The 25,845-nt window shown below is 25.5% G+C and overlaps 1 protein-coding gene across 8 annotated transcripts; it reads left to right on the top strand.

The window, feature by feature from the left end:
• Window positions 1-2,086: 2,086 nt before the first annotated feature.
• LOC135931308 (ankyrin repeat and MYND domain-containing protein 2-like) lies at window positions 2,087-25,519 on the top strand. 8 transcript variants are annotated; one of them, XM_065468332.1, is made up of 9 exons: window positions 2,087-2,158; window positions 8,113-8,211; window positions 9,435-9,521; window positions 15,791-15,876; window positions 16,030-16,147; window positions 16,220-16,292; window positions 16,405-16,540; window positions 17,088-17,235; window positions 25,334-25,519. In XM_065468332.1, exons 1-9 carry the CDS (start codon window positions 2,110-2,112, stop codon window positions 25,411-25,413), a joined length of 876 nt encoding a protein of 291 aa, XP_065324404.1. In that variant the 5' UTR covers window positions 2,087-2,109; the 3' UTR covers window positions 25,414-25,519. The 8 variants fall into 8 exon arrangements, with proteins under 8 accessions (XP_065324404.1, XP_065324399.1, XP_065324401.1 ...); XM_065468330.1 differs by adding an exon at window positions 2,310-2,448 and having other exon boundaries at window positions 2,149-2,267; window positions 16,030-16,292; XM_065468335.1 differs by lacking the exon at window positions 2,087-2,158 and adding exons at window positions 2,392-2,448; window positions 6,245-6,736 and having other exon boundaries at window positions 16,030-16,292.
• The last annotated feature ends 326 nt before the right edge of the window (window positions 25,520-25,845 follow it).

Below are 25,845 nucleotides of genomic sequence, written 5' to 3'. Positions count from 1 at the left end.
AAGCATGGGGATTTAACGTTATTACGAAAAAATCCTACCCATTCCTCCTCTTAGATCATCTAACTTTAAATATCCTGGCGAATCATAAAATATAGAGAGAATTACAATTTTCTAAAACAAGACATCAATGTCTATCGGTATTTTTTGATGGGAATCTGATTTATACATTTGTAAATAGAATTATTGAAATCAAATTTTGATTGCAAATATTCTAAAATTGTCTTAATAAAAATTGCTTCTTTTAAAAATATATTAATTAGAGTATTATTTGAACATTTTAATATAATATTTTTAGCAATAGCGACATAAATTTATTATCAATTTTTAACTGTAAAGATGAACACAGTTGCAGCATAATTTTGTGAATCTTCATTAATAAAGATTCTTCTGATTGCAATTGAATAATTAGTAGCATGTAGTAGATTTCCTACATGTGAAATCATTCCTAATATGCTTCTGTCATTCTCGAAAAATTTTTCTAAAATTTCAGGGCAGCTTTTATAATTTTTATTTAAGAAGTAATTTTTAAAGGTTCGTAAAATTTAAAAATTCTATCGATGATAACCACCTGATAGGGACATGTCGCAACAACTCAACCATTCCAAGTCAGGCCACTCCACGAACTCCTCTTTTAGTTGATGAACTAAATTCGTTAAAACATTTCATCACAATTATTTCGACATCCACAGATAATACATTCATTGCCTTCTAGCAAGAATTATGTAGTATATGGCATATGCAGCCAATTGGTATTAAGTTATTATTGTGCTGCTTCAATTCGGTAAATACACTTTGGTTTTTGACAAAATTCACAGAGGCATTATCAGCGCAGAAAGCTGACAAGCAACTCATTGATAACCCTGAGTCAGCTCTATTTACCATAATGTGATTAGCTATATCGTTGGATTTTTTACTATCCGAGGAAATTTTTTTTAACAGTTTTATTGAAATACCCTTATTCTTGTTGAAATAGCAAAAAATCAAGGGAAATGTTTTAATATTTCCCTTAATTGCGGTAGTTTTGCGGGAGTGAGATGTATGCGTGTAAACTAAAAAATTGCGGGAGTCTCCCGCTGCTGGGGGGAGACATGGCAACCCTGGTTCACATCCCTGTTTTTATTATTTTATCACTTAACTTAAATTCAATCTTAAATAAAGACCATTTTTGTTTTATTTTATTTTAGTTTGGCGTAACTTAAAATGATTGATTATTTACTTGTTATTTTTTATATTGATTTATATAAGCCTATTTAAATTGTTGATAAAAAGAGATACATAAAGAAGATATGTTTTTGAATTAGACCAATAATGTATTATTTATGATTCAGTTATATATTATATGTATTATTATTCAGTTAGTTACATATTATTATATGAAAAATATATATATTTATAATATGATTTATGATACTTTTGATACTACTGGGATACGAATAAATTTACAAGAAACATTACTTGATTTATATTTAAATTTATTCTCTGGCCACCATATTAACATTATTATAATTATTTATAACAGGAAGCCATTATTATTAAACAAAATATATATATACATCATATTCAGTAAAATATTTTAAGACCATTCTTAGACAACTATATATTCAATTATATAAATAATAAAAAGAACTAATATTTTATGTAAATTAGTTAAATTAGTTCGAGATATATTTATTAAACAAAATATCTAAATATAATATTATTATTCAAGAAAATACTTAGTTATCGCATTCAAAATAGTTTACGCTCGATTTTATACGTCTATATTGTAAACCAGAAAATATGTTGTTTTCTTTTCTTTTAATATAAATAATCAAAATGAATAAAAATTGATTACTTTGAATATCTGCAATCATTTTTTGAATATTTTGTCTCATTTAAATTTTATTTGCATAATAAAAAAATTTCAAATTAACATATACTATCTTGCTCAATTTGATTCAGAATATAAACCAAAGGATTTCTTTAATTTAAGTAAATATTATACTATGTATATATAGTTTGATTTAAAAAATAATTTTATATCACGTGACCTAAAATGTATCTGATTTGATAGGTCACGTGACATTTGACATAATGCCAATTGAAAACTTAACCTCCACTATATAACACATGAATTTGACTCCAAATGAAAAATTACTTTTTAAAGCACTTAATATAAGTACTTTTATTAAATTTTTTTTATTAATTTACTTAATTAAGAAGACAATTTCTTGGTTATTAAGAATTTGCTAAATGAAAAAGATGTACGAGTTGATTGTGTAGATAAAGTACCTTTTATAATATTGTGCAATTTATCACTAATATGTTAGAATTCTTTAACTCCCTTGCTTCATGCAGCTTTTCAAGCAAATCAAGAATTGATTAAGCTTTTAATATCATATGGCTCAAATATTAATTTTAATGGTCATAAAGATAAATATTCTGCATTAATGTTTGCTGCCTTATCAGGTTACATAAATTGCAGTTTTATAAGGATTATAATTAGGTATCTGAACCATAACAGCATCAGTTTATAATATAATATATTTGAATCTTTAAAAACTGGTTTGAACTCTTTCCATTATAAATATTCCAAATCTCCTTAAAAAAGATATTATTAATTTATATAATTAAAATTATCTTCTCTCAAATTATATAAATAAAGAGTATAAGTTGGGAAGTGCTGACCCATGGATTTTAAAATGTTTTTTTTTTGACTCGACCCATATAATTTTATGCCTGGCCTATAAATAGGTACCAGATCTTGCCTAGTAAAAAAGAGAAGATATTTTTTTATGTATTTAAATAAATGGGCATGACTAAAATAGGCGTCCCCTGTCAAGATAGATTATTTTTATAAAAATGAATATAGAATCGTGTAAAGTTTTTCAAGGAGATTCCGAAAATGGTATTTATAATTTTTTTTTTGAAAAAAATTATTTTTGACTAAACTACGCGTCCCCGGTCAAGATACATTTTTTAAAAAAATAAAAGCAGATTCATATTTAGCTCATTAAATGGATACAGAAAATGTTTTTTTTGATTTTTAAAAAAAGTAGAAACTTAGTAAAATTTTGAAAAACCATTTTCATTTTTTGACTATAATACGTGTCCCTACTCGTCCCCGGTCAAGATAGATTATTTTTATAAAAATGAATATAGAATCGTGTATAGTTTATCAAGGAGATTCAGAAAATAGTATTAATAATTTTTTTTTAAAAAAAATTTATATTAAAAAAATTTCCAAGCCAGCTTCATTACACATAAAATATAAAAAAAAAATTTTTTTTTAAATTATTAATACCATTTTCTGAATCTCCTTGATAAACTATACACGATTCTATATTCATTTTTATAAAAATAATCTATTTTGACCGGGGACGCGTATTTTAGTCAAAAAATGGAAAAAAAGTGTTTTTTTCAAAATTTTACTAAGTTACTTACTTTTTTTTAAATAAAAAAAAAAATTTTCTGTATCCATTTAATGAGCTAAATATGAATCTGATTTTATTTTTTTAAAAAAAAATGTATCTTGACCGGGGACGCGTAGGGATGCGTAGTTTAGTCAAAAAAAAATTATTATTACCATTTTCGGAATCTCCTTGAAAAACTATACACGATTCTATATTCATTTTTATAAAAATAATCTATCTTGACCGGGGGCGCGTAGGGACGCGTATTTTAGTCAAAAAATGAAAAAAAAAGTGTTTTTTCAAAATTTTACTAAGTTACTACTTTTTTTTAAAATAAAAAAAAAATTTTCTGTATCCATTTAATGAGCTAAATATGAATCTGTTTTTATTTTTTAAAAAAAATTGTATCTTGACCGGGGACGCGTAGTTTTTTCATGTAAAAAATTAGTATTTTAAAAATTTTACTAAGTTACCACTTTTATTTAAAATCAAAAAAAACATTTCCTGTATCCATTTAATGAGCTAAATATGAATCTGCTTTTATTTAAAAAAAAAATTGTATCTTGACCGGGGACGCGTAGTTTTTCCATGTAAAAAATTCGTATTTTAAAAATTTTACTAAGTTACCACTTTTATTTAAAATCAAAAAAAACATTTTCTGTATCCATTTAATGAGCTAAATATGAATCTGCTTTTATTTTTTAAAAAAAATTAAATTGACCGGGGACGCGTAGTTTTTCATTTAAAAAAATAATTTTTTAAAATTTTACTAAGTTATCATTTTTTTTTAAATCATAAAAAACATTTTCTATATTCATTTAATGAGCTAAATATGAATCTGCTTTTATTTAAAAAAAAAAATTGTATCTTGATCGGGGACGCCTAGTTTTTTCATGTAAAAAAAATAATTTTTTAAAAATTTTACTGTTATCATTTTTTTTTTAAATCATAAAAAACATTTATTAACTCATCTTATAAAGCTAAATAAGATTTTTATTAATATTATATAAATTAAACCCGTTTGACCGGGGACGCGTAGTTTTCGGGAGCGCGTATTTTAGTCATGCCCAAATAAACAGTAAAATGAGTTTAAATTATTTTGCAGTCATTTATTTTTATTGCATTTATATATTAATAACAAGAAATAATTAAAAATAAATTAATATAACTTACAAATCATATTTTCTTTATATTTTTCACATGCAGATATTTTTCATAATATATTTGCTTTTTTCTAAAAATTTATAGAAATCTTGGCAAAATCAAAATTGTTTTGTTTGCACATAAATGCATTTATAGTTTATACGGATAATTGTCCATTGACATTGCATAGGCATAGTTGGGGATGAGGGGGCAAGGGGGCCCCCTTTCAGAAATTTACCTGTTCTTGTATATATCATTTTAAAATAACCCCCCTCCCCCCCCCCTTCCTATAAAAATATATATAAATATATCACTAAAGAAATTTTAGAAAGAAAAATTAGTAAAGTTAATAAACTTTTAAGATAACTACTAAAATTCAAATTTAAAAAAAAACATTTTTATAAAAAAGTGAAAACCCAAATTTTTTTTATAAAAATTGAATATAGCCAAAGGCCTACTGAACCTAATGACCTCCAATAAAATTTATATGGAAAAACCCCGCCTAATTTAAGAATTTACTATTCTGTCAAGGATTAGAATATCGAGAAATATTTGACCAATTTTTGATGAAGAGAATTATATTTTTCAAAAAACCTATAGATTTTTTATAAATTTCACTATTTTGGAACATTTTAAACTTTCATCCACTGGAAACAAAATTCTTTAAGAGGTTCTGACGAAAATTCAAAATATTAAATACTACATTTATATACATTTAATTGCATCTACTTAGATTTTTCGTCATAAATATTTGTTTCAAACATTGCTTTTTAATGGAAATCTTTTTTATTTTTTCTTTCTATTTTAGTGATTTTAAATGGTTTAACTTCAATAACTGAATTATTTTTCTTCTCAACTTATCCTCAAACACATACATTGAGGAATGGGCAAACCACATATATGCTCCATTCAAATTATTTTCAAAATTTTTTTTGATAATTAGTAGATTGTTAATTGAAAGAAAGTAGAATGCTTCATACTTTTCAAGAAATCGTTGGATGCAAGGAAATATAAAAAAGACATCCTTTATTTTTAAAAAAGAAAACAAATTAAAATAAAAATTGATCCTGGACATATTTTTAGGCATCTTAAAAAAGAGATCTGATAATCCTACTTATAAATAATTTGGCTGGCCCTACCCTATAAATTTTTTTTATAAAAAAGACATAAATTTGCTTAATTTAAGCTTTAAAAAACTTTCTATTTTGCACAAGTTGTTTAGCCTAATCAAAACCAAAAAATCTTTTTGCCTGGTTCATGACCTCTTCTAAAGGTTGTTTGAGTGAGAAAATTTTTGATATTTTAGATTCAGTTTAGGTTCTATACAAATTTGACAGTTAAGAGTTGGGTTGTATTGGAAAGTCAAGTCAAACAACACAAAATGAGGAAAAGAAAGGGAAAGACTTTGAAAATTTTTTAAAACAACACCACTTTATTCACACAAAAAAAATAATTTATTCACACAAAAAAAAAAATTTATTTTCCATAAAAAATAAAATATATTTTTTACAAAAATAAAAATGATTATATCATAATAATATTTATATTTTTTTACAAAAAACGCAAATCATTTATTACCTTTCTCTATTTGCAAATAGGAAAACCAAAAAAAAATATAACGCCCTTCACCAAGTTGAAATTTCACCAATATACAACATGCCATACATATAATAATTAAACAAAACTGAATCCTCAATCCCCCCCTGCAGGAAATCTTTCAAATCTTCTATTACGGCTTCAGTGTTTTGCTTTCTGACCACATCATTGATGCTACCAGCTGGGATGGTCGCTCCTGAATGGAATGATCGGCCCAACTATCCTCTGGCCCTGCTCGTTCACCATATCCGCGACCAAGTAGCAATCCATCCTGACGAAGCTGGACGAACCATAACTGCACCCCTTCAGCATATCACTTGAGAGTCTCTCCATCTCGAAAAGGGAATTTGGCCTTCAGCGAACTGAACTTCGGACACTGAACCATAAGCGGAGACCGACTGATAATGCCTTGAAATATGTCCCATTGCGCCTCAACCATAGCACATCTTGGAGAATCCTATACTATAGATGAATATACGGTAGATATCAGAAGTTACTTAGGGGATACTTGGACAAAGAGATGGTTGGAGCACTAAGGAGCTCAATTGACAGACATAGATATGCGGGATGGAAATGGGAATGCAAGCTTATTCCAGGATCAAGATGTGATTGGAATCGATAGGAAGGGGGGGGGGGTCGTGTTGTATAACTGTGAAATTTGTATATTTTGTTTATCGTGACTTGGCGAAGGACGTTTATGTATTTCTTTGGTTTTCATGTTTGCAAATAAAGAAAGATAATGATAATTTTTTTGGTTAATGATGCTTACTACCAAGTGATTGAAATATTCTAAATACCAACATAATTTGCTAAATACCGACCAAAATTTATTAAAATGTAATAAGACCCTTATTATTTAATATATTATAACGGATTCACGTGGTCGAGTCCGGCCTTCTATATATCATCCCCCCCCCCAAGGATGGAATAGATTAAGAAAAAAACATGACCATTCCCGGGATTCGAACCCGTGACCATGGAATGAGTAAGCGAAGCTCTTGCTTACTTAGCCATAGAGGCTTTCCAAAAATCACGATTTCTCAAATATATATTATAAATATACTTGGTAGTGCCTATCCAAATGAAAAATAAACAAAATTCAAATTTGATAGGTAATACCTTAAGGTAGTAAGCATCATTAACCTATTTTTTTATTCGCTTTTTTTTGTAAAATATAATACGACGATAAAATATTATTTAAATTAATTATTTTATTTTGAGGAAGACATATTTTAATTTTGTAGAAAATATTTTATTTTGTGTTTATAAAGTGAAGCACTGTCTTAGAGATTTTTAGAGTTGCCTCTGGTATAATTTCAAAATCATTTTTCGCTTTAATATTCTGTTTATAATTTTTTATATCTTACCTCTTTTCTTTTTTTTTTTAAAAAAAATTTCAAACTGGTATTTTCTATTTATATATACTTTAATTAATTTATACTTCAATTTATTATAAAAAATTAATATATTTAATTTATTATCACAAAATATATTTTTTATCTTCTTTATCTTACTATTTTCCCTAGGAATTTTTTTTGATTCTTTAGCGGTTTTTTTAGTGTTGCGTCTCAGATTTTTATATTTTTAAGTTACTAGGTACCAAATATTGGAAAAGGCAGAAGGGCAGACCACACAAAATTAGAAAAGGGAAGGGAAAGCTCTGATAAATCTCTAAAACAGCATTTTACTTTATTCACACAAAATAAAATAATATATTTTTCAAAAAAAAATAAAATATATCTTCCACAAAAATAATAAAATTAATCATATAGTTAGTTTATATATATATTTTTACAAGACGCGAATAAAAATTTTTTTTTAATTATCTTTCTCTATTTACACATAAAAACTAAAAAAACATAAATATCCTTCACCAATTCACGATGAACAAAATATACAAATTTCCTTTGCAATTTTTTTTACCTTATAATAAAAAATTTTTTAATCTGAAAATTATTAATGAATTTAATTTTTTCTATAGGAAAACCAGAAGCTGTTATAATACTTTTAGAAAATAACGCTGAGACTTTGTTGAAAAATACAGTGAATCGCACAGCAGCTGAGATGGCATCGTTTATTGGTAATACTTTAATATTTTTATAAATATATAGTTTCAGTAGTCTGCAGGAAAAAAAATAATTAAAAATGAACTACAAGTTAGGCAAAGTTTTAATCTTAATTTTTTCAAAGACTTGGGCTAGGCCAAAATTTTAAATTCTTTAAGAAAGTTAAATTAATTTTATTGTATAAAAAAAAAGTATTTATTTTTTAAGATTGCGAATTAAACCTAATTGTTTTTTTTTATCAGCATGCACCGGGTATGACTACAAAATCTTGTACCAAAGCCTCTGATTCTAATTAGGGATTCAAACCGAGTTAAATCAGTATTAACCATTATTATTTATTGGAAACCTCAACCATTAAAAAATTTATCACCCGAACCTAAACCGAACATCTAAAAAGTATGTGAACTGGTCTGAACCATATATAACTTTTTTAAGATGATTAATAAGCAGTTTTGACTGATAAGTATTAATAATTATTTTTAGATTATACATTGCTATTTGATGGTAAATTAGTACATAGAAATATTCTCATTTATAGTTGGGTAATGGCTAAATATCGACAAATTCGGCTTAATCTACAGACACGTGCTGGAGGAAATCCATTAACATTAAGGCGTTTTAATTTGCATAGTTTCTTTCAAATTTGTACAGCTATATTTTTAAGAAAAACCCCGAGGTTAAAGTAACAGTTTTCGGCTTAAAATTCTTTTTAGCTGGCTAAAGATTGGCTCAAGAAAAATAGCGTAATTACCCAACTATAGTTTTCAGCTCGTCCTTACAGATATAATTTGTCAAAAGAAAAATTTTAATATATTATAATCGTATACTGCTCAATATTATTTTTTAGAGAATAGTGATAAAATTTAAAAAATACATAATTTTTTTTACACTTACATGCGAAGAAATTTGAACCGGTTATTAAAGGTTCAAACCGAACCCATATTATTAAACCAAACGTAGACCATGAACCATTATTTGTATCTGAACTTAAACCGAATTGATATTCTTTACTGTTTAGATCCCTAGTTCTAACTCAGTTTCCAACAATTTTGTAGAGCTATTTAAAAAAACATCATATCTGGTTAAAATTAATTTTTGTTGATTTTTTTTAATATGAAGAAATTTTCGAACCTAACTTCAATATCGACCAAAAAGTGGTAAGATTTTAGAATCATCGACGATATATAATATATATAATATGATATATAATGATAGTTATTTGAATATTTGCTTCCAGGGTATCATTACCTAGCTAATTTGATAAAAAATTATATAACACTACAAAGTATCGAGAAAACGATCGGAAAACTTTACAGCTCAAAACGTAAGAAAATAAATATTTATATATATTATATAGTGCTGTAAACGTTACTACAAAAAAGAAACGCGTTACTGTTACTCGTTACCTTTTTAAAAAAGTAATGCGCGACTCGTTACTTAAAAAATTAAATATTATATACTAAAAATATTTAATTTTTTCCTACAATATATAATATAAATAAATCTATACAAAAAGAATATATAATAAGATAAGATCTTTTTATAAAAAAAATTTTCAAATATATAATTATAATATAAATAAAATTATACAAAAAAATATATGCTGTATTCTTAAATCAACCAAAAAAAGTCGATTCTCAACCCGACTTCCTTCGATTTTTTTAAAAATTTGCATGTTGGTAGTATATACACTAACTAATAAAAATGTAAAATTTTACTTTTCAAATCGCCTTACTTCATGAGATATGGCCATCTTTAGAAAGGCGGAAATTCCAAAATATACTATATTTAATTTTAAATATCTCAAAAAGTAATTAAGCTAAATACGTGATTTTAATTTTATTAAATAGCTCTAGAATAGCTCTTTATTATGATATAAAATTTATTTTATTGAAAAAAAGTATATTACCAAAAACCGGAAATAGAAAACCGGAAATGGCTATTAAATAAAAATTGCTCTTTTTTTTCTTTAAAATTTTTTTTACAGATAGACATTATACTTCCTAATATTTGTACAAAATCCTAGATTGGGACGAGTACTGGGCAAAAAGTTATTACACTTTAAATATAAGTAGTATGGCTTAAATCCTATATTATACCAATAGTAATTTACGAAATAAATAAAAAGAAAATTCGTTTGGGATCAGGCCGGATATATTTTTTTATGAATCTTTCTGGCCGTGTTAGAAAAATTAGGCCCTATGCATATCACTAGTAGACATTGAGTCATATTTAGCACATAAGTTTAGCTATTTTATTTTAGAGGGAAAATAATTGTAAAAATATTTATAACTTTATTTAGCTAATTAATGGGAAATTTATTTTAATAAACATATTAATTAAATAATATCATACATTAAATAATCTAACGAATTAGAATAAAATTTGACTTTCATTTTTCCTTCCATTGGAATAAATGAATGATATTTTTGTGTCCCGGAAATTCGTTTGGCCATTAAAAATCTATTTTCAAGATTGATTTCCATTCTTAAATATTCTACGTTGCTAACAAATATATAATTAATTCCCGGGATATTGATTCTCGCATAATTATATAAGTCAATAGGAGTTATTATATGATTTTCATGAGGACGTTGCAGGCTTGCTCTAGCCGCCAACCTCTTAGTAATTCCCCCTAAACTAGCGCAAGCAAGAAGTTTTGCCATGTGCAGTTGCAAAAAAATGCCATTCTGCCTTGATCCCAAAATCATTATAAAGATTGTAGAGGTTTACAAAGTTTTTTTTGTTTTTACACTGAGTAACAGCTCCATCAAAAAAATAAAATATTATTGAAATCTTATCAAATCTTTCTTTCAAGAATAGAATTAATTTTATTTGAAATAAATGAAAGGAACAAGTATTGTGTTTGAGACAATCTGATATAATCACGTAACTTAAATGTTTGATGATATCGCCTTCGCGGTAATAAATCATAAATGGATGAAGTGTTGCTTGATTATTAGTCCAATGGAAACCTTGAGCGTGATCTTGAACTACAAAAGCGTAGTTCTCTGCAAAATCGGATATTATAATATATTCCCCATCCTTCAAATTCGATTTTAATGACTTAAAAAATGAAGATTGTTCCGAATAAATAAATGCATGAGGAATTAAAATATTTAATTTTTAAATCAAATACTCCACAAATTCCTTGGCGGACTTTGTAAAAGTTTCGAGTGTAGTACGGTCAGCTGCCAACCATTGTTTAAATGTTATATAATCTATGGCATTATTATCAAACAATAAGTGTAGTCTTTCTTTAAGTTCCAAAGTGCCGGGATACATTTGGCATTTCCTTAAGTAACAGCAAGGCTGGGCTGGATTGCATAGACTTTGTGTAATGTAGTGTTTATAATATTTTAAGGGAGGAAATGGAAAGTTATGCTGGTTTGCAGTTAACTTATCTAATTTACCACCAATTATAATTAACTTAAATTTTGATGAAATGTGCAGATGCACATTGTATGCGTTCCAGACCCGCCTGCTAAAATACAGTTTTTTAATCTCATAATAGCAAACTTGCTAAAACCTATCTTTATATTACTATTTATTTCTTTAAAATTGGTAAATAATTCTTTTATATTACATAAAACTAATCTCTTTTGCACTTGGTTCTTTTTTCCATTAACTTTCATTGATATAAAATTATTCATACCTGGCATAAGTCTGCTGTTTTCATCAGAATTATAAAATTCTATTACTTTATTTGCAACGTCATTTGGAATTATTCTACTTGGTTTTATGCGTTATATTTAAAATAATACAATACGATTTGGTAAATGTTGTTTTGAGTTTTTTAACATTTAATAAATGCAAAATAATCAGATTTTTTAGGATTTTAGTTTTAATGCTATTATTCACATATATTGCCCACTTTTTTAAAAAAATAATTACTCTATATTTGGTATAATATAGGATATACTACTTATATTTAAAGTGTAATAACTTTTGGCCCAGTACTCGTCCCAATCTAGGATTTTGTACAAATATTAAGAAGTATAATGTCTATCTGTAAAAAAAATTTAAAAGAAAAAAAAGAGCTTTTTATTTTATAGCCATTTCCGGTTTTTGGTAATAGACTTTTTTCAATAAAATTTTATGTCATATTAAAGAGCTATTCTAATGCTATTTAATAAAATTTAAATCATGTCTTTAGCTTAATTACTTTGCGATATTTAAAATTAAATATAGTGTATTTTGGAATTTCCGCGTTTCTAAAAATGGCCATATCTCATGAAGTAAGCTGAGTTGAGAATTAAAATTTTATATTTTTACTAGTTAGTGTATATACCATCATACAAATTTTAAAAAAAATCGTAGGGGGTCGGGTTGAATCTTCAATTGATTTGATATGGAATACAACATATATAAGATAACATCTTTTTCTTTTAATTTTTTATTTATTTTTAGCAACAATTGATTTTCAAAATTTTGATCAGAAAAACAAGAGCGCTTAGTACTCAACACCTTTCGCCATGCTAAACACACGTTCAATTGGCGCAGAGGATGGGAGAGTTGTATTATATTTAATATAAAAAAAATTTTAATTCGGGGAATTTATTAAAAATATTTAAAGCATTATATTTATTTTTGAAAAAAGCTAAATAGATCATCTTTACAAGGATCTTCATTCATTTCCTCATCATAAAAACATTTTAAAGCATTATATTTATTTTTGGAAAAAGCTAAATAGATCATCTTCACAAGGATCTTCATTCATTTCCTCATCATAAAAACATTTATCTTTATCAGAAAATATTCGGTTTGTGTGTTGGATAAAGGAATTAAATCTGGTATTTCCTTACCAAGATCTTTTCTCAAACTGGAAATAAATTCTAACATTCTTCCTTTGTTGATCTTTAATTTTATCCAGAGCCAACAATTTAAATAGCGGGTGAATTATTGCGGATAGTATATAATTATCTTTATAGATGTGTTTGAATCTATTGAAAATAAAAGATAATCAAAATATAGCTTGTAAGTAATATTTGAACTGTATACCTTTTATCTATGCCTTTCAGGATTGAATTTATAAGCAGCTTACAAAACTCTAATCATTTAAAGCCATTTTTTTTAAGTTTTAATAATATATTAGTTATCGTGGGAGTGAGATATTTCAAATGCATTTTTTCTTTGCTCTCTAAAATTGAAAGAGTCGTAGTTATCAGTTCATAATCTATTAAATCATATATATAATATTATATTTCTTAATTAACACTAATCATACAATATGAACGACTTGTCATTATCTGAAAATCTCTTTAAATCAGATTTATCACAAGATTCGTCAATTTTTTTGGCAACCTTAATAAGACTATCTATTAATTTCATGGAGTTATACAAAGAGTTTCATTTTGTTATAACCGGTTTAATCAGATATCTTCCCATATTTTTCTTAAAAATAGCTGCACAGTTTGAAGATTGCTCATGTTTATTCCACAATAGCTTACACTTAGAAAATGTAATTTTTGAAATGGTTTTAAAATGGACATCTTTATCTGCCTTTTCAATGTCAACACTTGCAATGAGATTTAAAGTGTGTGCTGAATAGGAATGATGCCTAGGTATACAATACTATCATCAGTATTTTTATTTTCAAATAGATCGAATAATGGTAGAGGAACTATGTCATCATTCGATTCCTCTACTTGTTCATATACTCTAATAAATTTTTAATAAATATAATATAATTTTTTTACCTAAAATTTTTTTTTGTTTGAACTTTAATAATTGCAAAAGTTTTTATATAATTTCTAGTATTGTCGGTAATGCATTTATCACTTCATTTTGTATCTTATATGTGGTAAAAATTTCAAGGATTATTTTTGCTAGATAATCAAATGTGTATTTTTGGTTTAGCCTTTTACAAGATAAGCAGGCTTAAACCCTCTCACGAGTGTCTGGGTATGGCAATTGTACCTTCTTCCCTAAATAAGAATTTAAGACAATATTATCAATCTATAAAAAATATATATTATATACCGATGATAAGCTGACCAAGAATCCCCAGTTGTACAGACAATTTTTGGGATGCACAATAAATCTACTAATTTCTGTAATGGTGCCATATGTTTTGTTAATTTTTAATACAATACGAGGGTAGGCCTAGACATCACATTTTTAGTTGGCTGCAATTTTTTGATAATATTAATAAATGCATTGCTTTCTACAATTGAAAATGGTTGTAATTCTTCAATTACAAAATTAAAAACTAATTCATCAACAGCTGATTGTGCTATTTTGACTTTGATGTAGATGGTTTCTGCATTTCAATGAGTGTGAATTGATTGGCTTCGATTTTTTTATTTATTACTATTCAAATGTTCATTAATCTGTTTCATTTTTGAGGAATGTACGGTTTATAATTTTTTATTTAAAATATTATTAATTCCTGAATTTTTTTATTAAAAATAACTTCGCCTTTTTAATAATTATAGATAGATCTTTTAAAAATTTAATTGCATTTTTTAATCCCTCACTAAACTTATTTTCAAACAAAACATTAAAAATTGAAATTATGATAGCCAAAGATAATTTTTCAATTTCTTATCCTTTTCAGAATTCAGAATTATCATTTAAAAAGGATCAGGAAAAATATCTAGGTTCAGTTCTCTAAAACAATATTGTTTCATAGTTTTATTCCATATATATATTTATTTAAAAATACATATTTATTTAAACAAAGTTTTTTAAAATCACTAATTTATTCTTTAAATGTATTAACAATATTTGAAGTTAGACCAATAGCAATACTGAAACAAGAAATAGAAGATATTCCTTAAACCCAATATAATATTTTGAACCAACACCAATATTTTGTCTTGGATTTTTAATGTTGGTTCCCCTATACTATAGTATAATTTAATTGCTTATATTTTAATTTTGAAAAATAGTTCTTTTAATGGTTATTTTATAATACCCATGATTTGATATTCTATTATTATAGTAATGTTTAAAATAATAATATATTAATTCATCTTTTTATCCTCATATGCTTTTTTAAGTTTGAACTGCTTGACATTGAGGTTGAAATATTTGTGTTGGGATATAATTTACATTTACTTAATTTTCTTTATTGGTGTAAAATATGTTTCAAATTGGGGCCAGGGAATGATTAAATCATATTCATTTAAAGAAGTAAGTACTATGGACATAATATTCTTGAAATAAATTATAAAATAGAATAATAATATTATTATTACATTTACTTTGAATTTTGATTGAATATTAATTAATTGGACCTAAAATTTAAGAAGTATTTAAAATAAAAATGAAGGAATGGTGTTTGATATGAATTAAAAATTCGGCTTAAATTATTTATATTAATAAATAAATAATAGTAATTTTATAGTATAATAAATATGTTTTTCTTTTTTTTAAATATTTTTTAAGATAAAATTTAAAGTTACGAGTAACGTTGCGTTGCCGTTACTCAAAAATAGAGAAACGCGTTATCGTTCCCCGTTACCTCTAGAAGAAGGTAACAAATGGCATTCCTTTTCTTCAAAAAGGTAACGAAGTTAGTAATGTTGTTACTTTTTTGACGTTACTTTACAGCACTAGAATTATATAATATACATTTTTTAATTTTAGGCTTAGTTGTAGATAAGCGAATCAGTTCTCACCTCTTCCGTGATTTACAGATGTACATTAATTTACAAAATATCCATCCGTTTAAAGTAATTATTTACTTGGAATAATATTATTTTTTTTAAAATAAAAATAAAAGGTTTAATATTTTTATTCCTTAATATTATTATTTTTTAAATATAAATAAAAAGTTTAATATTTTTATTCCTTGAAAATCAAACATAAAATATATTTAATTATAGTTTATCTTCCATATACATCGGCACCCGCAATTGTTACAAAATTACCTTACAGTCATGAGTGTGCTGACAGAGTTTATCAAAAATAGTGAGGACTTGGACAAAGAAGATGAATTAAAAAGTTTTAAGTGTCATTACGCATTATTTATAATCAATAAAATCATGACAAACGCTTTTAATCATGGAAATATAGATCTTGTTAACCACGAAACATTTGGAAATAATACTGAAACTATCAATATACATTTGCAAAGATTTATTAAAAGGTAACGCTTTTAGAATTTTTTAAAACGGAAAAATATTTATTTTGTATATAATAATAAGTTATGAAATATTGAAATTTTTAACCATCATATTAATTTATTTTTATTTTTTAAGCGTTATTCACACTATTAGATGTAAACCCGAAACGCATTACGTTGAGAGACTCTTGAGAGAAATGATCAAAAATTACCCCCACAAAGATAGCGCCATTTTTAGAACTCTATTATATGAAATTCATAAAATTCCTTTGGTAAAACATTTTAGTTATGTATTTGAAAATTTAATTTTTTTTACTCTTAAATAATTTATATTTAAATTGTTCAAAATTTTTTTTATTGTTTTTAACTTTTTTATTGATTATTTTTTAATTATAATCATTTATACGAAACCGATAACGTTTTCTTATAATAATAAAAAACATATCACGTATATTAAATTACGATGATTATCCTTTATACTAGAGCCCGGACCAATGTTATGAAATCCCACCCGTCCCAAACTGAAATGTTAAAAAGTTCTGGTCCAAAAAAAATAAAGATAGGTTTTGAAAAATAATATTATTACTTATTTTTGTAAAACTGGAAAATTAGAAGCTCTCTAGGAAAATAAGAAATTTGGGGATTTTTTTTTGCATGGAAATAAAAATACAAAAACTGGCCGAAGCTCGGCCTGAGAGAATCGTTGAATCACCAGGTTCGTGGAAGGTATTTTTTATACCACCTTTTAAATTTATAAATTTATAGGCTCTATTTTACGATTTTTATTTCATTATCTAAAATGTTTTATAAATTATTAAGGGTGATAATCCCACATCTCACTCCATCCTACAAAACGTTTTATTTTATAGTGTTAACGAAGGAGAAACAGTTAATCATAATCACGTTGAACTAGATGCCTCTTGTGTCGTGTGTAGCGAACTTAAAAATACAAAAATCTGCAAGAATTGTAATCAGGTTTGTTATTTTACTTTGAACGATAGCTTTTTTTCTTGAATTTCTAAATTATTGGGTAATACCAGTGCTGTAAACGTTACTTAGTAACGCTTTTCTCGTTATTTCAAAAAATGCTTTGTTAACTAGAAAATTTTAACATAAAATTACTATATAACATTTTTATTTTGATAAATTTAAATATAATAACTCACTTATAAACCTCCTAAAATCGAATAATTTAATATTCTATTTGTTTTAGACGAATACTATTTTATTCGAAGAAGAGTCATAATTAACTATAATGAGCGATATTATAAAAATGGCTATTATAATGAGGATATGTGTGAGTTATTTACTATTTTGAAATGATAGATTATCAAATTTAATAAAGAACTAAAATATTTTACAACAACATTTACCTTGTAAAAATTAAAAAATAAAAGAATATTATAAAAGAAAATATGCTATGAAAGAATTTCAATTCATTTTTAACCTGGAATATTTAATGTTTGTTGAATATTAAAATTTTAAAGATTTATTAAAACGAAAATTTCGCATTATTTAAATTATTCGAATCGAATAATTGGTTATTCTAATTTGTATCTAATACGAATACATTATTATTTATAGTGATGCAAAATCGCTCCATTTGTGCCGATTTTTAAACCGGCTAACTCAATATTTTATCCAGGAAATTATTACGCAAGTCTGAAGATTTTGCTAATAGATGGCACAAAAGTTTGGACATCTATTAGTGAAATCTCGAGTATCAGGCAATTATTTTTCTGGCTAAAATATTGAGTTAGCCATTTTTAAAAATCAGCTTAAATCGATCGATTTTGCATCACTATTATTTTGTATTCAAAGGAACGAATTGAATAATTCGAATATTTTTTTTGAGGTCTACTTATGATTTAAAAGTAATTTAATAACCTTGATTATGTACAAAATTTCGAAAAATATGCTTATAAAATGTTCAAAAATAAATTTCAATGGAAATAGCAGTGTTGGCAAATCCATCAATTGACCGCTTAATTTGGTCAATTAACCTAATTTATATCTAAAAATATGCTCATTATGCTGCTTATTCATCGAATCCCCCCAATATTTGATAGCTAAAATATATGGAAATCAGTCACTTCCACAAGAAATAATCAGAATTTTCCGTCAAATTGGCGGGACATGCTTTACCCTCCTTATCCATAAGTGCTGATATTTTACTAATAATACCTAGTTTTACCCTTTCCAGAAAGAGATTGTTCAATTTGGGGTCATGCCAAAAACGGAAATCGAAGCGATTGAAGATCTCGACAACAGGAAGACTGGTAAAAGTATATCATAACCTAAAATTGGCTAAAAATATTTTAAAAAAATGATAATATTGAATGGATCAGAACAGGTCTTTGCCACGTAGAAATAAACTTATAGAATGAATTAAAAAAATATTGCAAAATTTAATACATAGATTCATTTTATTATTATATACAAATGAAGTTCATATTTTAAAAAACATATTTGAATTTGACCTGTCAAATATGGGTCAATTGACTGAATAGTATTTGACCGATTTAATATACAAAACTGGGAAATAGTATTAAAACGTTTTTGAATGTTTGAGTTGAAAACTCGGCTGAATTAAATTAATTTAATTATGAATTATTAAATTTTTTATAAATAACACATTATTCTTTACTTTTAAAAAAAGTAACGATTATGTTTCTTTCATAAACAAAACTTTACAGCACTGGGTTATTCATATTTAATATTGTACCAAATTTATTAAACTTTTTTTTGTAAAATTATATATAAAAAGAGTTGAGTCTATATCACTACTTCAACTAAAAACGGCCATATACAATTTCTCATGACATTAAATTTAAAAAACACTGAGAACTTGATTTCCTTTAATGAACTTTTAGGAAGTTATTGTTCTTTATATAAAAATTTAAAAAATTTTATTTTCTTCTAGCCATATCAGAATTAACATGAAATTTAAAAGTAAGGTTTGTTTCAATAAAAAACGTCCATCACATACAGTGGCGTAGCCAGGATTTTCTCATGGAGGGGGGGGGCCCTCCTGCTTCCAACCTCCCATTTTTTATGAACACTCAATTGCTTATATCTTAGGTTAAAATTATTTTAAATATTTGCATATAACAAAATTTTAGAGAGTTTTCATTATAGATTTTATTTATTATATAAAAATACTTCAGCATAAAATTCCTTTATATAATCATGTATTTATTTTTATTATTTAAAATAAATTTCAAAATGTAGATATTTTATACAGATTATAATATTAAAAATTTTATTGTATAAAAATTATTTAAAAAAAATTAATTTAGCAATTACATAAAATATAAGCAATTCTTATGCTAATAATGGTATTTAAAAAAATATGACGATATTATCAAAATATAAATAATACACAGCACTTTGATTAAAAAATAGTATTTAATTGCATATATTTTAAGAGTTAATACAAAAATTATATAAATGTTATAACTAAGAATTCATTTTACGAAAAAATTTGATTATAAATATTATATATTAAAACTAATATAATCATATTGCAATTTTTTGATTTGAATTTATAAAGAGAAGCCTACTTTTCTCTGAGATTTTGCTAATTTATCTAGAATCAAATTTTTATCTATAATAATCTCTTTATAAATATTTAATAGGGCTAAACCATTTAAACGTTTTTAACAGGTGGTATTTCTTAAATAGGTTTTTAACCTTTTTAAAGTTGAAAAAGACCTATCATTAGTGCAGGTACTAATTGGTAAGGTAGCTAAAATAAATAATGTTTTGATATTAGTCAGGGAATCTAAAGTGCAATTACACATGGAAAGGGCCTGCAGAGCATTTTTGGTCTCAAAGAATACTTTATTCTGTCAAAATTTTTATACCAAAATTTGACATCACAAAGTAACTTATCTTATGAGCCTACTAAATCATCAGCGTTAGTATCCTCTCATGTTTCAAGTGCAATCAACAGTTTAGACTCAACCGGCAAAAGAAAATAAAAGCTTTTTAAAATAAAATTAAAATGTATTAATAAGGGGAGTAAAGATGTTTATTTTATACAATCGTAGATGCATCAATATTTGAGCGATTGGATTGTCTAGAACTCTACATTTAAAAATTTCAATCCCAAACATATTTGCAATCTCCTTTACTTTCTCATATATTTCATGAAATTTTTCATCCACATTCTCTGATATTTGTTAATATTTCAACAATATTCCTTGCTCTATCATACCTCCCTTAATTCCAAAACAATTTTTTGTAGCATTTTGCTAAAATCATATGAATAATTAAATAAAAACTAACACATTGAATTGATATTAAAAATTGAATAGCCTGCAAAAGATTCTCAGCATCTGCTGAATCTTTTTCCTTGCTTGATATATAAAATTCCAGTGCTGCAAATACGACATCATATAGTTCAATAAAGAGTTTCACTGACTCTTGTCTTTTCAATTAATCTAATCTGACAAAATCTTTTAGTTTCTTTTTTTGATTCTTTGAGTCAATGTCATGATACGTTTGAATAAACTATTGACAAATATATATTTTTATAAAATGGAATATGACAAAAATAGACAAGTTTTATGTAATGCAAAATAATTTAAAATTTATTTAAAAAAATATAAAATTATCAAATATTGTAGATCAATTATTATTTATAATAAATTAAAAACATAAAAATAGTTGTTTTTTTAATTTCAAGCATTTATTATCAATTTAGTAAATTAAAATAAAAAAAATTTTTTAAAAAAAATTTAATTAAAAATAAAAATTTAAAAAGATAAATAAATAATTTTTTCCCATTTTTCGAGGGGGGGGATTACCGAAAAAGAGTTAATTACTTATTGACAAATATTTGATGCCATTTATCTGAGTTGTTAAGTAGCGCGCTATCTTTTTGGTAGCTATAGCTAATAGCGGCTACTTTTTTGTAATTATTTAATTTTTAATCGCGCTACTTTTTTGGCGCTACTTAGCTACTTTTAAAAAATATAATGAAGGTAAGTATAATAAAAATTTAAATATAATATCATGATTAATTATAATTTTTATGATTTATTATTTAATTTTGAAATTGAAATATATTTTCAATTTGTAATTTATATTTCGTTTGTATCACGTGTTAATAGTTTAAAATGTCTTCGCCTATGGATATCCAAATCGTTGAAAGTGATTCCGACAATGATATTAATGAAATGGAAGATACCAGGGAAGAAAATGTTCTTAATAGCTATAATACAAATTTCCCATTCCCTAGATTTGAAATATTTTTTAAAATATATATAAAAACCAAAACTGGTTTCAAATTTATTTGTTTAAAATGTAAAAAAAAATATTTCGCAAATCAATCCAGATGCAAATGACAATATTTCTAAGAAATTGGCTGATAAAGTTATTGCTGATATAATTTATACAGTTCAGCCAATGTCCTTGGTTGATAATCCAGCATTTGCCATGATGATTAAAAATATATCCCCTGATACAACAATTTTATGTCGCCAGACACTAATGATTAAAATAGCAGAGCTTTATAGTGATGAAAGTTTCCCTAATAGTAGAGTTGTCAGGGATATCATATATATGTACCACGGCAGATAGTTGGACACATAACACTAGGTAAAAACTTATGATATGCAACAAATCACCATATATATTTATTTTTATTACATAAAATTTTTTATAATCAAAGCTAACTATATTTTAATATTTATAAATGTTGATTTTTATATATTTACTATACAATAACATTATAAGCAAAAAAATTAAACAAATTTGTTTCTAAATTTTTTTTATAAAAAGTAGCTTAAAAAGTAATAAATATTTATTTTTATTACATAAATTTTTTTATAATTCAAACTAACTATATTTTAATATTTATAATTGTTGATTTTATATTCACTTTACAATAACATTATAAGCAAAAAATAAAAAAATTCGTTTCTAAATTTTTTTTATAGAACGTAGCTTAAAAAGTAGCTAAAGTACTTTTAAAAAATAGTAGTTAATAGCGCTCTATTTTTTTTGACAAATAGCGATAGCGGTAGCGCGCTACTTTTAAAAGTAGCGATTAACAACTCTGCATTTTATGCTACATGATGAATATTTATCTACAAATGAACGATATTTGTCTAACTCTCTTTTCATAATTTCCCATATATTCCCTAGCTAATCAAAGTCGAGGCTTGGTGAAGACTATACCAATCCCTTTATGCTATTATCTGTTAATAATTTTTTTCAGATTTTAATAAATTATAAGGGATCCTATTTATTTTAGGCGTGTATATTTTGCTGATTGGTTAACTATTAAAAATTTCTTAGAAAGATAACAATTCCATCAGTCTTTTTCAGTCATGCAATATCAAATAATAATTTTTTTGGAATTTTTTAGACCGCTTTATTTTTTTCTCAAAATGAAATTATTACTAGCCCCCAAACCAGATGTAATCGCTAAATACAAGTTATTCCACGGAAGTCGAATTCAAATGTTGTTCATTCAATTTTTTCTCTTTTTTTGACGGCTATTTTTTTTTAATTTGTAAAAATGGTGAATATAAACTATATAAAAAACTAAAGCTTTTACCTAGTGTTGTTAATTTATTTGGTTATAAAATTTACGACCCAATTTGATGCTCAGGCCTGATCTGAGCACGAACCCGCACAGAGCAGGGGTCAACTATAATATTTTATTGTCAATAATTTACTCAATCATATTTTTATGCATAGAGGAATAATATCAATATTATCTAAAACTAGCTGAGAGTCCGTCAAGAATGACGGAGAATCAGAATTTTCTCCGTATGGATAAATAATAAATTTTACCTTCATTTGACGATGGATGAATCAGAATAGTCTGATTACAGGAATAGATTATCCGTATTCATCCGTCCAAGATTTCTATAAATTTTTAGAAAAAAGGCCAAATATATTATGGAAATATGGAATAAAAAGAAATATGATTTGTGAGTTAAGATATTTATCATTTAAGAAATTTTCCACATCCAGACACAATAGATTTTGCTCTCTCACTTCCTATAAAATCTACATTCTTCTCAAAGAATCAATTAAATGCTTTTAAAACCTTCCTATATATTCTTTTAAAAAAAGACCATCATAGATTCGAATCAATTATGGGGGCAAACCAGATTATCTTACAAACACTGTGGTGGTATCCACCCCATTGCAATGGGCTATTTCGAAGATTATTAGCAAAAATAATTGCCATTGGTCAAAACCTTCGGTCTTAACTTATTAAGTATACTTATCAATTAGGATTTGGTGTTAAGGGAAGACAAAATAGCTTCAGATGCCATTTGTATTCCAAAATCCTCCTCCTAACATGGCTATTATTAAAATAGACTTTAAAAATGCTTTCAATAGCAAATTTCGTGAACATTTCAAAATTATTTTTATCATATTCTTAGAGACATACTGTAACATTAAAACTCCTTTATTCAGCCAACATGTCATAGATTCTGAAGAAAGTATCCAGCAGGGGACAAACGTCCTCGTTTATTTTACCTTGGTATTCATTATCTTATCCATTATCTTAAATCTAAATTTGATTTGGATATAAATATTTGGTATCTTAATGATGGAACAATCTGTGATGCTCTTCCTAAAATAATTGGATTTCAATTTCTTGAAGCCAATTTTAACCAAATCCGAAATCTGTTACCATGATAACAATATACAAAACCCTCATTAGCAAAATTAAATTTTTTATTGAGTACATAAATAATATAAAAAAAAGGAAATTAATATAATTAAAAAAAAGTATACAAAGTTAGATTATAAAAAATGACCAAGTTGGGTTAGAAAAAAAAGTCTTAGCTGGGATTCGAACCTATCCATCAGATTTGTAAGCGACGCTCTTACCGATTGGGCCACAGACACTTTTCAAAATTAACTATTTTTTAAATATATATATTATAAATTGTGAAAGTGTGACAAGGCTTTTATATATATTATAGATAATTATCTTTAATAATATTAGATTCTTTTTTTAAAAATTGTTCTCTTCTTATAAATCCGAAAATATTGTATAATTTTTACTTTACATTAGCAACGCGAGTCACGAACTCGAGTTGTGATCGGGAACCCAAATTAAAAACTTAAGGACTAATAGTTCAATATTCACTTAGAAATAATTATCGTATTAAAAAAAGAAATTATTAGATTCCCTTTTTTATAAAATGTTCTATCTTGAGATAAAATTATTATATAATTTTTATTTTACAATAGCAAATCTAGTCGCAAACTTGAGTTATGATCGATAACCCAATTTAAAAAATAGAGGACGAGTAATTCAATATTATTAAATAATTAACATTGAATTTGAAATAATTATCTTATAGGAATTTATCGATTTTTAGATATTTATATTCATATATCATCAAATAAATGCGGGTTATATAAGTCTTTATAAGTTTATTTAATTAATAATTTTCGAGGTCTGGTCTTTCAACTTTTTGCCCTAGTCATTAGAGACCGGAAGATTGAACAAATTATGAATAAATTATAGTTTTTTAATTATTATTTATAGAATATTGTAATAGAGACAGTTTTTTTAAAATAGTTGTGCTTAAAATACCATTATCCAATTAGATTCCATGTGGTCGTTTTAACGAATCACACCCCAATTACTAATCTTTTTACTATTCTGAAATGGCTATATAAAAATAAATGTTTCAAAACTTTTTACATTAGTAAAATCTAGTAAAATGTCTTAAAAGCTTCTTTAAAAAAAATTATGATATATTTTTTAAAATACAATGTAGCATGAAAAAATTAAAATGATCGTTTGAGGCGATGAAATAAGCATTAGGCCGGATTTACAGTGGGATCCGATCCGTCAAGATGTAATTTTAAAAATCTATCAGTGAGATCATTTTTTTAAAATTAATCAATAATTCTTAGATTATTATTATGTAGAATTAAAAAATGTTATTAAAGGAAGATTGATCTCATAACAGATTTTAAAAGTCGATCAGATATTAAATCTTTTAGGATCAAATCCCACTAGAATCCAGCCTTATTTTTTATTTTCTAGTAATTTCAAATATTATACTTCTTTTTAGATATATTATTGCAGCGTTTATTGTCAAAAGTTGGATTGGCCCTTTCACAAGAAAACATGTCTTGTTTAACACTTGTTTAATATTTAGAAATTATAGAAGATTATCAATTTTATATGTAATCTCATCGTGCAATCTATTTGTATTATTTAGTAAATGTATATTAAAAAATAAAATCATATTTTTTCACTAGTGGTTAACCAATAAATAATATGAAAATCTATTTTTAACAATAAATAGAAAATTTAAAAATAATAATTTTTGTTAATTTAATTAATAATGGTTAATTTTTTCTAGCCAATGAAAATGCCTAATTTTTTCGAATATTTATTTTAATCTAATAAGAAATCCTAAAAAATCTGCTTGAAAAAACATTCTAAATAGTAAATCTGAACTGAACGATTTCATATCTGCAACATTGACCATTATACGTAAAAAGAAATCCAGTTCAAGGTTATAATAACTGTCACACGAATAATAATAATACAAGAAAACCATGCTATATTTGTAATTTT

The sequence above is a fragment of the Gordionus sp. m RMFG-2023 genome, chromosome 1 (assembly GCF_954871325.1).
Source record: "Gordionus sp. m RMFG-2023 chromosome 1, tfGorSpeb1-WG-v2, whole genome shotgun sequence".
NCBI classification, from domain to species: Eukaryota; Metazoa; Nematomorpha; class Gordioida; order Chordodea; family Parachordodidae; genus Gordionus; species Gordionus sp. m RMFG-2023.
This window is presented reverse-complemented; position numbering and strand designations above follow the sequence as displayed.

What these genes read in the sequence shown, in the direction of transcription:
- LOC135931308 (XM_065468327.1), top strand. Translation starts at nt 2,110, where the DNA reads ATGAATTTGACTCCAAATGAAAAATTACTTTTTAAAGCACTTAATATA. An exon ending in TTTTAAAGCACTTAATATAA is followed by an intron (nt 2,159 to 8,112) that starts GTACTTTTATTA and finishes TTTTTTCTATAG; the next exon opens with GAAAACCAGAAGCTGTTATA. An exon ending in TACAAAAATCTGCAAGAATT is followed by an intron (nt 17,236 to 25,333) that starts GTAATCAGGTTT and finishes ACTTCTTTTTAG; the next exon opens with ATATATTATTGCAGCGTTTA.